The sequence below is a fragment of the Musca autumnalis genome, unplaced genomic scaffold (assembly GCF_047663935.1).
Source record: "Musca autumnalis isolate F117 unplaced genomic scaffold, ASM4766393v1 scaffold_4, whole genome shotgun sequence".
Taxonomy (NCBI): domain Eukaryota; kingdom Metazoa; phylum Arthropoda; class Insecta; order Diptera; family Muscidae; genus Musca; species Musca autumnalis.
The window spans coordinates 59,713,525-59,729,735 of NW_027411977.1; the positions used below are offsets into that span (position 1 = coordinate 59,713,525).

The following is a 16,211-nucleotide window of genomic DNA, read 5'->3' on the forward strand; positions in this document are numbered from 1 at the left end:
TTTCATACGGGCAAAATGTGTCTCATCGAAATAATGGTTTTATACCCCAAGTATGTCTGTCTGGCTGCCTGGTGCGCATGATAACCGAATTGGTCCAAAATTTGGCTTTGGCAATATTTTGTCCAAACTTAGTCTAAGTTCGAAAATGGGTTATATCGGTTCACTCCTTCCGCTCCCCCACAAAAGTTCGAAAATGTTCGGAAAATGTGTGCGCACGATAACTCTTGAAGGGAGTAACCGATTTAGTCCGTACTTTGCACATCGTTATATTTCTACCAAACCTAGATGAGGTTCCAATATGGACTCAATCGGTCCACTCCTTCGGGTACATGCCACACAAAATGTCGGATAAGTTCAGATTAGGACCTGCTCTCGAACCGCATCACTTCGTTGAAACAACTTGTATTCACTGCCCTCCATACGACGGTACACATTTTATCAGGGGCAAGTCCATACTTCCTGACAAAATATCCTGAAAGATGCAAAAAGACCCTATGACACCGTGTGTAGTGGTTGGAGCGCAAGATAACTCTTGAATGGATTTGCCGATTCGGTCCAAAATTTGGCCTTCGCAATACTTTGTCCAAACATAGTTTAAATTCGAAGACAAACCATATCGGTCCACTCCTTCAGCTACCTCCCCCACAAAAGTCCAAAAATGTTCGGAAAAATTGTGCGCACGATAACTCTTGAAGTGAGTGACCGATGTAATCCATACTTTGCACATCCTAATATAACTACCAGTTATAGATCAGGTTCGAATATGGACTATATTTGTCTACTCCTTCTGATACCTCTCACACAAAATTTCGGATAAGTTCACTTTAAGACCTGCTACCTCCATTACGACGGTAAAAGTTTCAGTTTCATGGGGCATGGGGCAATATTTAAAAAATGCCTCTAAAATGCTATGACGATGTCACTTGAATGGGGCAACAAATTTGGTCCAAACTTTGGATCTCCTTATATTTTGTCAAAATTTAGTTTACCTTCTAAAATGGCCCATATCGGTCCTCTCTAAGGGTACCTCACCCAATAAAGTTCAACATTTGTGTCTTAGTGCAGTTAATTCCTAATCCAGATTTTTGTCGGCAAGTTTAAATGCCCAAAAAGGGCCAAAATACCTTAAATACATTCGATCTGTCCGTAGGTGAAAGTTTCACTTCACATTGGCTGAGGATGTATATCTGTCGGCAAAGCCGACTGACACTTTTTTACTTGTTTTTTTTTTAACTTATTTAAGCATTTGAGGTATAGTTGGTCACAAAATATCTCCACCTAAAATTGTGAACAGGAAAATAAATAATTATTCTATTTTATGGTGGAGGGTATAAAAAGTTCGACCCGACCGAACTTAACTATTTTTTACTTGTTCACTTTAAGGACCACATTGTAAACACTTTTTGAACACTATTCCTCATATGTATGATTTTTTCTGGGAACATTAATTCATTCACATATACAAGTATAACCTGAAGATGCAATGTAAACTATTGCTAAATTTAAACTAAATACTCCCTAAATTCTGGCCAAAATCTCCACAAAATATAATTTTTAAATTTATTAAAACCTTAGTATGAAAACTCTAGTTAAATCTTTTATTTTAATTTTCTTTATTATTAGTTTAATATTTTGATTGATTTCTAAAAATAATTTAAACAATACAACAATTTTTTCACATATTTCTTCGTAGAGTCAATAATTATTTGTTCAGACCGAAAAATACAACTTAAAAATACTTCTTTGACGATTTTTTACTTAAACATGCCAGATCGAGGGGCATCAAGTCTTATATTGATTCAAAACAATGATATTTCAGTTATTTGCAATATAATTGTAAAATATATGTTGTATGTATGTGAGAGTGTGTGTATTTACTTATGAGTGTTTCTGTGTATAATTGATTAATTTGCAATAATAATAATTTATAAAATAAAAAATAATATATATTTATGATAACATCCCATCATCACTTTTTTCCTCATATAAAAATAAAGTTATTATTCCATTTTTGTTTTCTTGCTTTTTGAGGGATTTGATATTGAATTTACTAATAAAAATACATTGTTGTTTCTTTTCGATAATTCTGTTGGGTTCTAATTAAATTATGTGCCTCTGATATCCTTTATAATTTCCCGTTTGACTCCCCGTCTATTGTCATCGCCACACACACCCTCCTTTTATAGCGTGAACCACATAATAAACTGCACAAGTTTGTACAAATTGACAATTGGGAATTTCCACTTGCTTTGCTCTTGTCGTCGACGATTTGGCACCAGACTCGGATAATGTACCGGTTTTCCCACATGACAATTTGTAATAACTGTTCCACCGGGATAATCAATGGACACGGCATTGCCAAGCTTGACACCATCACAACCTGTGACATTGAGCGATTTATCGAAACAGATACGTATCTCCTCCAAATAGCTAATATCTTTTTTACTATCGTACAAACAGTGTATAGAGGGATTTTTACCCAAACCCTTGACGAGGGCAGCATTTATGGCCACCACTGTATTATTCGAATCTGGATGTATGCCAGAATCACCCAATATTTTTGATAGCTGAAAACCTTCACGCCATGTTATGCCCTGTGAGAAGTATTTCAATTCATTGCTTAATTCCTCGAGAACAGCGGCACAGGTGCCATGCTTAAGCCATTCATGTTTCCACAACCAATCACCTTTCGATTCGCCATCAATGTCGGGCCAAAAATGGTTCAGTTCATCCTTAATGTCGTTCAAAAGATTTATATCGAAACTGGCTGTTTTGTTACAAAACGAAGGTCCAAAATGTCCCTTCTTGGTTGGCCACACTCCATGTACCGTCCAAAATTCTTTAGCTGCTGGTAATTTACAGTCATGATCCTTGTCCTCCTCTCTCCAATGATAGCAAGTTGTGACTGGCCATTGTTGGGTAAATATTAAAATATCCCAATCGTAATTGCCACCATTCTCCAGGACACTCATTTCGATATCGAGATCATCATGGTATTCGGATGAACTTAGCTCATCGGAAAAGAAAATATTTTGTTTTATCTCTTCGATGCCCTTAACGGGATGACCATTAAACTGTAACTCGGCTAATTCATCGCTGTCCGGTGAAGAGTCGCTAAAATGAAATGAAGGAAACAAAAAATGAAATGTTTAATTAAAACTTCACAAAAAAATTTAAAAATTAAATTTTAATAAGAAACAAGGAAAAAGTTATCAGTCGGCTTTGCCGACAGAGATATACCCTCAGCCTATGTGGATTGGAACTTTCATCTACGGACATATCGAATGTATTTAGGGTCTTTTCAGAATTTTGTGGCTCTTTTCGGACATTTGAACTTGCCGACAAAAATGTGGATTAGGATTAAAGTTCAAAAGGTTTGCGGATGAGGGAATGGACCGACATAGTGCATTACAGAAGTGGATCTTATTTTGAGAGTCATATCTTTTCGATAGATATCGCGCCCTCTAGCCATTTCAGTGGGATATCGTACAACTGTTGGACCTGCAAGCCTGGAAGCATGGACTTGTCCACGAAATATGGCTGTAAACAGGGCTACAAAGAACATCATCGGTATAAATTTGGACACAGTTGTTGAACTTTTGTGGGGGAGATATCCTAAGGAGAGGACCGATATGGGCCATTTTAGAAGTTAAACTAAGGTTTATCAGTTCGAGAGTTATTGCACTCTCCAGCTACTACATATGGTGCCTTAGGGGGTTTATACAACTTTTGGGCTGTTTTCCCAAGATGTATGGACTTGCCACTAAAAAACGTTTACCGTCGTAATTGAGACATCGTTTGCATGTTGCTTCAACAGAAATCAAAGTTAGTCAAGAGCAGGTGTGGGAGGTTCCCGAAGGAATGGACAAATATTGTCAAGATTCAAACCTGATCTATATCTTGTAGATATATTAGGATGCGTAAAGTATGGACCAAATCGGTCCTTCCCTTCAAGATTTATCGTGCGCACAACTTTTCTGAAAATTTTTGAACTTTTGTGGGGGAGGTACCAGAAGGAGTAAACCGATATGGCTTATCTTCGAACTTAAACTATGTTTGGACAAAATATTATGAATGCCAAATTTTGGATCGAATCGGCATATCAGTTCGAGAGTTATCACACGCTCCAACCACTACACACGGTGTCACAATGGTTTTTTGAAAGTTTCAGGCTATTTTGTCAGGAAGTATGGTTTTGCCCCTGATGAAACTTGTACCGCCTTATGAGGGGCCGTGAATACAAGTTGTTACAAGAAAAATCAAAACGATTCGAGAGCAGGTCCTGAACTGAACTGTTCCGAAATGTTGTGTGCAGAGGTACCCGATGGCGTGGACCGATTGAGTCCATATTGGATCCTCATCTAAGTTTGGTAAAAATTTCACAATGTGCAAAGTATGGACCAAACCTTCAAGAGTTATCGTGCGGAAGGAGTGAACCGATATAAACCATCTTCGAACTTAAACTAAGTTTGGACAAAATATTGCGAAAGCCAAATTTTGGACCAAATCGGTTCATTCGTTCGAGAGTTATCGTGGGCACCAGCCAGCCAGACAGACGGACGGACATTGCTAAATCGACTCCAAATGGTCTGAAACACATTTCGTCCAAACATACTGGGATCTAAATATATATATATACCCTCGTTAGCATAAATGCTGAGGGTATAAAAATAAGTTGAACATCTAAATTGCTTATGCTTATTATCGGTCGAAAATTGGAAGAGGTAACTGAAACATTTGAAAAAGTCAACAAAAACCTAATGACAAAGAGTATTTGATTCCTTAAAAACAACTGCCAAATTCGTTGTATATTAAAACTATATGTAGTTAGGATATATATATGATGATAAGGAATTTTTTTAATTCACTGAATATCCTTTCTGTAATGCTTGAAGAAAAATGATGAAGTTACGTTTTCAATACTCACTTTGTCATAATGATTAAATCTAATACTGTAACCCACTTTTGTTTCTGTATAAATGCAAATTATCAGCAAATTATTTTTTATAACAACAACAAAGATTTGCATACATACATATGTATTCTGCTTTATATGACACAGAGAATTTGATACGAGAAATTAGCTATGGCTTTGATATGACACAGTTGTAGAAGTTTTGTTTATATTTAACGATTTATTTATTAGTAATAAATTGGTTGTTGTTTTATATATATTTATACCTAATACGATGATTATTATTTATTGGAACCAAAAATAAATAAAAAATTTTGTTACGAATGTAAGGCCATGTTTATATTATAGCCTTTTGCAGGGTTAACCTTCTTAATGAGGATTTATTTGACGTATACGCAAAGGAATTGGCATTTGAAACCCAGTGTGTTTATTAAATTCGGTTATATATAAACGTACTATAACTGTTAGGTTTAATGTAATTTAGATAAATTCCCATAAATTAAGAATTTGAATTGCAATTTAAATTTTGATTTAGCAGTTACTTTATCTGATTTAGCTTTACAACAAAAAATACTGCAGGGAATTTTCCACAGTCTTGAATTTATCGCTAAGTTTAAATTTCCCCTGTTTATTTTGCTATCAGGGCTGTCAGATTTTTATCCACCTAAATCGCCAAATCGGGTGTCAGAAATCGCCCAAAATCGCCAAACCGAAGATTCTTCTGTTTATGTTAAAAGTTATACTGCATTATGCCTTTTTATGTTATTAAGTTTATTTTTATCGTTTTTAACGCAATGCAAAAATAATTTGCAACCCTATATTGTATATGAGAGAGAAATTCTAAATCGATTAGGGTTATGACTCTTTGACATTTTTTCTCAAAAATGATTTCCTGCAGTGAGATTGAATGAACTTTTGCCTACTAATGCCTAAAATAACATTCATTCCATTTTATTATAAAAAACGATCCGCACAAACCACTTTGAAAAAAATATTTTTTGAAAAAATACTATGAAATGAATTTTTTTTTTCTCAAAAAATTATTTCCTATTGAACGAATGTATGACCTTTGCCCAAGGCACATTTATATAAGGTAGAAGTGACAATCAGCTGTATTTTTACTTTTTTTGTAAATTTAGTTTTCAAAATGTAATTGGGTCTACTCATGAAATTTGGAACTTTGAAATTTGCTACCATAAAATACTTATTTTCATCCTAAACGTGTAATGAAAATGGCCTACGACAGTTCTGAATGCTTTATATTTACATTTTGATTCAAATTTCAAATTCAAAATGTATTTATATTTTTCCTGAGAAAATTTTAAGAACGACCCTATTATTAAATATTTTCTTTGACATTCAATTTTCAATAACAACAATGTTGTTTTTGTAAATTTGTTAGTTGTTGTAATTCATGCATATACCTTACATAAATATGCCTTGCTTTTGCCTATTAATGACTAAAATAACTTTAATTTGAAAAAGGTCCCGCAGAAACCACTTTTATATATAAAATGATATATACGTAATAATACGACGATCGTGTGCCCCTATACCTTGTTTTCAGTTAAATATCTGCTTATATTGGCTCCAGCTTTTTGTGCGGAAGCTTTTTTTATCGAATCACTTTATAATTAAGATTTTATGTAATACTAGCAGACCCTGGTCCGCGTTGCTGGCCCGTCGTAAAGAGTTTTAATTCAAAAGTAGGTATTTTCTAACACACTTCTTCGGTCCATTTTCAAACCGAGAAGGATTTTAAATTTATCAACAGATTTTGTCTGTAACCGTTCTTTTCTCTTACGGACTTTGTCGGATTTTTCGCCAATTTGTGCCTTTTAGGATTTATTATCGTCCATGTCACTTTCTTTATCCTAAAGCGATCTAATAATAAAAGTTAAAAAAATGATTAAATCGAGTTCTCCCGCTTATTTAGACCTATATGTTTTAGCTTTTCATGGCTGATGGACCGTTGAACCTCACCATTTAAGTACATTTGTAAATATATAGTTTTTCTTGATCGGGGGACAACCACCGTTGTCTCGAAAACTAATTTGCAACCTGATGCACTCATAAGTTTAACAAATACACCGATTATAAAATAATAGGCCCCGAAATTCGTCTACAAATATATAGCATTTTGGACCACGGGACATTCCTGAACATTTTCTGAAAATTAGGTTCAGTCGTTTTGGAAAAATAATGTTTTGAAAAGAGTGGGCGTGGTCATCAGTTTTCAAGATATAACATATAACAACTTCATTGCCTACCAAAATGTATGCTGAAACCGATATAATCATAAGTTTGGCTTATACATATAGCGTTTAACAGAAAGGCATGGGGAAGGTACCCCACATAACAACGGCAATCCCTTCAGTAGTATTGGAGTTATGACATACTAAAAAAAACAGGCTTGGTCGGGCCTATAGGCCCCAAAGTAGTACCTAGATTGTAGATTAATCCGTAAATTTTTATTCCGATACATACATAATTTTTGCAAATATAAAGTTTTTTTTTTTAAATATCGCATAGGGGAGGTACCCCGCCCACTCTGGAATTCAATAAAATATGTAACCTGTTTTCGGGGGCGTGGTAGACTTTTCTTTCCAAAAAACCTAAGTTGAGTTATGACAGCATTTGATTTTTATTCATAAAGGTAAGGCGGTTTTTTAAATATGCCCTCTTCAAAAATCAAGAAAATATGCCTGTACATTCCCTGATATTTTCACGAATATCGGTTCAGTAGTTTTGTAGATGTAACATATTTTAAAAAGTGGGTATGGTCAAATCTGTGGTTCCTAAAAAAGTAGGTAAGGTCGGAGACACAACCACAATTGTCTCGCAAATTAACTTCCAAATAGATACATTCGTAATTATTGTAAATATAACATTTTTAAAAAAGTAGGGTATAGGGGAAGTTCCCCGCCCTTTCCGAAATTCAACTGAATTTGTAGCCTATTGTAAGCGGGGACCATCTCTGTACATTCCCTGGCAATTTCAGGAAAATCGGTTCAGTAGTTTTTGTAGAAATGATAAAAATAGAAAATTGAAAAAAGTGGGCGAAAAAGTGGGCGTGGTCAAATTTTCTTTGCATAAAAACCCAAGTCGGAAATCGGTCCAGCCGTTCTCAACTGATGCCATTACCGACGAACGATATTTGATTTTTATTTATAAAGATTTAAAAGTTTAGACAAATCGCGATTTTCTTGAAAATCCCCTGTAGATATAACCTAATTAGAAAGTGAGCATGGTCAGATCTTAAGTCACAAAATAAGTACGTTAGGTTGGAGACACAATCGCCATTGACTCACAAATAAATTCCCAAACCGATACATTCGTATTTGTTGCAAATATTGCATTTTTACAAAAATAGGGCATAGGGGAGGTACCCGCCCGATCCGAAAGTCAAAAAAATATGTAGCCTATTTTTATCGAAGACCAACCCTGTACATTCGCTGAAAGTTTCAGGAAAATCGATTTAGTAGTTTCGTAGATATAACATATTTAAAACAGTGGGCGTTGTCCAGTCTTAATGCCCCAAATAAGCACGTAAGGTCGGAGACACAATCGCCATTGACTCGGAAATTAATTTTCAAGGCGATACATTTGTAATTGTTGCAAATATTGCATTTTTACAAAAATAGGGTATATGCGGGGTACCTCCGCCCGATCCGAAATTCAACCAAACATGTAGCCTTTCAACCGGGAGCCATCACTCTACGTTCCCTGCAAATTTCAGGGAAATCTATTGAGTAGTTCCGTAGATATAACATATTTATAAAAGTGGGCGGAAAAGTGGGCATGTCCAATTTTTCTTTGCATAAAAACCTAAACTGGACTATGACTAACATTTCCACAAAAAATTATCCAAATCGCTCTAGCCGTTTTCAACAACAAACGACAATTGAGTTTTATATATAAAGATTATGTAGAAACTCATCACGCTATGATGAAGGGATATGAGGTTGTAAAAAAGTCATAACCGTACTATGCACGTCCGTCCGTCTGTGGTCTGCTTATATTGACTTCAGCTTTTTGTGCGGAAGATTTTTTAATCGAATCACTTCTAATTAAAATTTTATGTAATCTTATGTAGAAACTCATCACGCTATGATACAGTGATATGAGGTTGTAAAAAAGTCATAACCCTACTATGCATGTCCGTCCGTCTGTGGTAATGACTTTGTCATCCAGAAAAATTGAGATAGGACACTACACAGATGCCTCCTTTGCAGGCAAGACAAGTTCTACGATGGGCTATATCGGCCTACGTTTTGTATTGGATCTACAAAACAGTACCGCTTTTTTCAGTTATTTTGCAGTTATCGCAACATATTCTGACAGACTTAGCTAGAATTTCGAATCGGTCCACGTTTTGGAATAAGCCCCATATAACGGAACACCCGATTTGAAATTGTTTAGCTAAATGTTCAGACCGAATTAGCTATAATTTGTCATTTGACATTTAATGCCAGATTTTAGCGAATAAGGTCAAAAAATTAAATCGGGCTGTACTGTTATATGGCTATTCCACAACGTGGGCCGATTTAGTCTAAATTCTAAAAATTTACAACAGACGGATGGATATGCGTAGGGTCGCAAATGATTATTTCGATGAGTTACAAACGGAATGACAAACTTAATATCGTCATCATAAATGCCCGAAGTCGTATCTCCAAAAAAGTCAAAATTTGTTTTTTTGATTGAATCTAATACATACGACTAATATGCATACATGCTCTTACAAAATTTCAATCTTCTACGCTAAAAAATAACGATCCTATTCAAGAAAAGGCATTTCGGAAAATGGGATAACATTGCAGAATTTGTTGTAATGACGGATCCCAAAACCAAGCGTTTCCGCGGATTTGGTTTCATTACTTAAGCTGAAAACAGATACAACGTTTGATTAAAGTTTTGCGTTGGGCGTCGAGAAAAAAACAACAACAACAGGGCGACGACGATACCAAAGTCCAGCGTTTATCTGTTTGTCGGCATATATTTCAAATGAATTTGAATTTTTCGGCATCATGCCCAACAGTGTAAAAACGGCCAAAACGACACAAAACTTTAATCAAACGTTGTATCTGTTTTCAGCTTTACTCCCATTCGTATATGATTTTGGCATTTATGGTGACGATATACTCTTCATAGTATGGTGGAAGTTGTAAAAATATGTCAAGCCATATTCACATACACGACTTTTTTGTGCAAATCTATTACAAATTGAATTAAGTATTTACTATCTCATATAAAACAAAAAGATACAAAAAATGAAGGGAAGGAAGAGTTAATTTTCACAATTAGCCAACAAAATCGCCAACTATTCTGAAAACTGCCAAAAAATCGCAATGTCGTCAAACGCATTGAAAAATCGCCAGGTTTGGCGAGAAATCGCCATATCTGAAAGCCCTGTTTGCTATAATTTTTGTTGTATTCTCTCTCTCTACCTCTCTCTCTCATGTTTGTTTTGAAAATTCAGTAAGTCCGTGTTTATACGTTCAAACAGGAAAGGCAAATTTTCTTCTCAATTTCTTTTAAAATTTCCTTGCAGTTTAGACACTCAAATAATGTTTTTGTCAATTTTCTGATTCTTCTTCACACTCATTATCTCATTTGATCATTCAAAGGCAATACTTAGGCGCATGGGCGTAGCCAGGAATAGCTAGGGAGGGGCAGCTGCCCCCACCTAGATCCTACAAAACAGTTCATTTGTATGCAAAAAATTATAAAAATTACGAAAAAACAAGCATTTGAGAAAAAAGGTCAAAAAGTCATAACCCTAATGTATATTTTCGTGGGCAAGTCCATTCTTCCCTTCACAATGACCAATATCTTTAAAAAATCCTACGGTGACTAACTAAAATTGCTAATCGGAACGATAAAAAAAATTGCTAAATCGGAACGAAATGACATCCAGAGTTGGATCCAGATCCAAGCTGGGCTATGTCGGTCCGTTTCGTCAGGTAACTCCGCCTCAAAAATTCAACACGTGTGGGCTTAATTAATTTTAAGACCACTTTTCGGATCATGTTGAAATATTAATAGCATGTAGTCAGTCATTGTGATCATTACCATGGTGCACTTAAAACAAATTTAAATGGAAGGTGCTTACACCTGGGAAGTTTTTGCGGATTCTGAAACTACAATGTTCATAGATGATAAAATGTTATAAGGTGGCTATAAAGTCAGTGCATTGTCCAAATTTGAACTTCTACATCTCAAAAATGGTAAAACCTACGAATATATCAGAAAGGTCAACCTTGTAGAGAATTTCGATACGACTTGCGGTTTCCAAGCAAAATCGTGAAAACATATAAAAACCCTAAAAATGACAACCTGAATCGCAATTTATTTAAAAAGCGCTACGGCGATTTTTTGGTTTATTGATTTTTCTCATCTATGAACATTGTAGTTTCAGAATCCGCAAAAACTTCCCAGGTGTAAGCACCTTCCATTTAAAGTTGGTTCAAGAGCACCGTGTTACTGAACATTATATTTTTTTGTTGAGATACATCCCAGCAAAAAATTTCGGAAGTTGTGCATGTGGAGTTATGATTTCACTACATCCTTCGATGCAGTCCACACGGAGTTATGAAGAATGCACTCCGTTGGTTACATTTTATAAGCAGTTGCTTTAGAGATCCCTACAAAACAAAAAAACAGTTGGTTGATCCCTACCCGTCGATGCCGACATCATTTCTTCAAAAGAGAAACAAGAGTGTATATATTTCGAAGATTTTTGTTATACAATAAAAAATACAAACTAAAGTTGCGAACATTTTTGCGGTAATTTACAAGACGGACATTTTTAATGGAATGGAGTTGGAGTCCATGTCGAAAGCTGAACTAGTGATGGGAAAGCAACATAAAAAACCTTCAGGATAATGAAGCAAAATCATATGCGCTTTGATTAAATGGAGAACGGATGAAGTAAGCTCAATTGCGATTGAATTCAATGGAAACTTTTTTAATCGTGTTTATAAAATAAAGTTTTTGTATTCTTGTTTTACACAAATAATAAATGAATTTTATTATTTCTGGGATATTTCGCAATAGCTTGCATTTTTATTGCATCTTTAGACTGATTAAAAATGCATCAAAAGCTGTGATTTGGATCGAAAATAGAGTGCATCCTAGCTCGAAAACTCGTTTTATTACAAAATAAAACGAATTAGACCCAGAAATGTTTGCATATTTTGCATATCGGGCATATTTTTACATATCTGCATAAAATGAGCATATGCAAAAATATATTCAAGGATTTGTGGTCTAAATATCCCACTGACATGGCTGAAATTTGGTATTAAGTCTTCGTTAGGGGTATGCAACTTTACAACTGATATCTGTCCGCATAGGTCCACGTCTTCATATAGCCCCCATAGAACGGTACCTACCGATACTCGATATTTTGAAATTTGTGGCCTCAATATCCCACCGAAATGACTGAAATTTGGCATTTTGTCTTCGTTGTGGGTATAAAACTTTCCACCTGAAATTTGTCAGCATAGGTCCACGTCTTCATATAGCCCCCATAGAATGGTACCTCCCGATTTTCGGTATTTTGAAGGTTGTGGCCTCAATATCCCACCGAAATGACTGACATTTGGTATTTTGTCTTCGTTATGGGTATAAAACTTTCCACCTGAAATTTGTCGGTATAGGTCCACGTCTTCATATAGCCCCCATAGAACGGTACCTCCGGATTTCTGGTATTTTGAAGGTTGTGCCCTCAATATCCCTCCGAAATGGCTCAAATTTGGTATTAAGTCTTCGTTGTGGGTATAAAACTTTCTACCTGAAATTTGTCGGTATAGGTCCACGTCTTCAAATAGTCCCCATAGAACGGTACCACCGGATTTCTGGTATTTTGAAGGTTGTGGCCTCAACATCCCACCGAAATGACTGAAATTTGGCATTTTGTCTTCGTTGTGGGTATAAAACTTTTCACCTGAAATTTTTCGGTATAGGTCCACGTCTTCATATAGCCCCCATAGAACGGTACCTCCGGATTTCTGGTATTTTGAAGGTTGTGTCCTCAATATCCCTCCGAAATGGCTGAAATTGGGTAATAAGTCTTCCTTGGGGGTAAAAAACTTTTCACCTAACATTTGTCGGTTTAGGTTCAGGTCTTCATATAGCTCCCATAGAACGATACCACCCGATTTTCGGTATTTTGAAGGTTGTGGCTGTGGTTATACATTTATCTATTTTATTGACTTGTCTCAAGAGCATTTTAAACAGAAATATTGTACACGCATAAATTTTGCATATGCCAAAATTTATTGCAATGTAATCAGAAGCCAAAAATATGCCCAGTCCCAAAACTTGACATGAATCGGACCAAAAATAGGGGTTGCATAAAATTCCGCTGTCTATTCATAAGTGAATTCCGTGAACGGCACTTGTGCTGTACACTTGTACTGATTAAACTACATCCACGGATGCAAACTTTTTGCTGGGATATATCCCAGTATTTAGGGCCATTTAGTATTTGTGGTCTTTGTTAAAATCTTCTTCTCCTGATACTGATCTGAATGTAAGAATTTGGATTTTTTTTTGGTTAAGACTGTGTTTGATTCCGTTTGGAATATAATTCGTGACCACAGGCGCTAAAAGTTATTTTTTGGAAGCTTCGAAACTTATTTGCTATTGTTATTTCGTGCACTTATGTACACATCTTCTGTTGCGGTTTTTTACAGTCATACGCTGACGGTATTCAGCTGTCTGATTCCTTTTTACTTGTTTAGCTTTCTTTACACATTTTCCGTGTGGCACTGTTACAATTAAAAAGACGGATACTGTATGACATTAGGTCATTAAATTGTTGTACCACAAAGGGGGTGAAAGAGAGGGAGAGCGAACAAGAGAGGGCCTATATAATGTGAATGATTTGATTTGTGTGTTAATATGACATTGTTATTGTTTACAAACAATATTTGGCATTTTGTTTCATATCTTTTACTCTTTGTGTTCAATATTATTAATTTTATTGTGTGTACCGTTTTGTTTTTCTCTGTATATTGTATTCGTTGACTACTTTTGTTATTGTACACAATCAGCTGTACTTGCAGGGGAGGCAATGACTGATTAGGATAAAAAAGACTTACCTAAACACTGTAGCAAATGGAGAAATCGCACAAAACACCAAGAAAATTTTGCAAAATCTTTGGAACATTTTCACCGAAACAGCAGGTAGTAGCAGTGTTGAAAATCTATTGAGTGAATTTTCACAAAATTATTTCTTTCTTTTTTTTGTTGCTTTAATAATACATAATTTATCGGTGTATGTTTGTCGTCGAGTTGTTATTTTTTTTCAAGGTTTTTTATTTAATTCATTTGTTTCTTTCACTTTTATTTATTTTTTTGGCAAAGATATGTATGTTTTTTCCTGGATATTGAAATTCTGATTGTAAATTTCCTTTTTGGGTCCCTTTAAAAATCACTTTTCTAAACTTGTGGAAATTACGTTTTCTTTAATACGGCTATTATCAAATTAGCCTATGGGAAGTCTCTTTCACTTTGGGTTTTTTTGTACGTGTTTTATTTGTTTAAAATAAATTTATTTTTGTCACATACACAAACAAACGTATAGTTATACCATGAATGTGGCGTTATGTAGTATTTTTTGTTAATTTTTTCTGTTTAAATTTATTTGTCGTATTTTTTATTGAGACCACAACAATCACAAATGCTTAGAGTAGCTGGCAATCTCTTTTTATTTGGTTTCCTCTTTCCTTTTTGATGTTTGGTTCGACTCGACTGTTGTCTGTTGTTATTTGTCGTCGTTCTGTTATTGCCTCTTCAGCGTTTTTTTTTTCATATTATCTTCTTTGCTGTTTGAACTGTCTATGTGTGTGTGTGTGTGTGTGCAGAGCGTCTATCTGCTAACCTATCAAAGTGCTTAGTATTTTATTAGTGCTTCTTCTTATTCCATTTTATTACTGTCATTTGATATTTAATTGAAATTTAAAACAAAATTAAATATACAAATATATAATTTAGATTATTTTTCGTTTTATAAGACATGTATTCTTTACGGTATAGTAATAAGTAATAATAATAATTAAAAGAAAAACATTTTTATGCTATTTAGCGTAAAATCGTTTTCTCTAATACATTGCTAATATATGTCTAGCGCCATCTACATGTAAAAATGAAGGTACATAGGTTTGCGTCTGAGATGAATGAAAAAGGTACAATAGTGATGGAACAAATGCAAAATGTGGCGTACTGATTTTCTTTTCAATACAAGACGTTGAATGCCTTTCTTTATACAGTTAGGCAACTAACTGTTTACATATGTATAAAGTGTTATTATAATGAATATATTTAATTTCATTTAATTTATCTATAATAAAAGCTCTGTTCCTTTACCTGCCTGAGGTTACCATTTCTTACCATTTTTAACCTGCAAAGCGTTCCTTTACTTTAACAAGCATACAATTTATAGCTTCGTTCCCGTACTCGTAAAAGGGAGAACTGTAAAAAATTTTTTCTCACACAAAAGTTTTTTAAAATAGTTCGGGAACGGAAAAATGGAAAATACGTCAAAAAAAACTGGAACAAATGTCAAAGTCGGCGTATCAGCCAATCAGACGCCGGCAACCATGTTACTATTTTTTACACGCTCAAATTTGTCGAGTAAAAGGTTTTTAAAGAGAGCGCCATTCAGCGCCATATTTGTTTAAAGAGAAGTGAAAATTTTACAACTTTTTTGTGTATGGGAACGGTTTTTCGGGTAAAATGTGAAAAAGTCGTAAAAGTTGTAAAAACTTTTTAGTTCTGGAACACAGCTTATATGATAGCAGTTAACCACTTTCACCATTTTTGCCACTGTTACCATTTTTTTTAAGTAAAGGAACAGACCAAAAGTGTGTTCGCGTACATAAAACTTGTAACATTTTTCAAATTTATAATGAACAAGTAAAAAAGCCTCAGTCGGCTTTGCCGACAGAGATATACCCTCAGCCTATGTTAATTAAAACTTTCATATAAGAGTGTATACAGGGCAGTGTTGCCGAATTTGACGACTTATCGTAATTTTGACGATTTTTGCACGTAAGGCCAAATTGCATGAAATAAAACAGGATAACTACATTTAAACAAAAATTTAACGAAAAATTTAAAGAAAACAATGTTGCAAACTGGAATACAGGTAGTTTGAGCTTTTTTGCCTCACATTCGAATTATATCAGTTGAAAATTTTCCTTTAGGATGAAAATTAATGGATGAAAATCGTCAATCTCGTTGTGAAACATGTAGGAGTCCAGCTTTCTGCACTCTTTAAGACAGT

General features: G+C 34.9%; 1 protein-coding gene across 1 annotated transcript; it reads right to left on the reverse strand.

Annotated features, from left to right (window-relative positions):
* Positions 1 to 1,596: 1,596 nt before the first annotated feature.
* Positions 1,597 to 14,779, reverse strand: RNaseX25 (Ribonuclease X25). Its single transcript, XM_073980717.1, has 2 exons — positions 14,026 to 14,779; positions 1,597 to 3,114 (listed from the first exon to the last, which is right to left on the reverse strand). Exons 1-2 carry the CDS (start codon positions 14,091 to 14,093, stop codon positions 2,181 to 2,183), a joined length of 1,002 nt encoding a protein of 333 aa, XP_073836818.1. The 5' UTR covers positions 14,094 to 14,779; the 3' UTR covers positions 1,597 to 2,180.
* Positions 14,780 to 16,211: the final 1,432 nt, after the last annotated feature.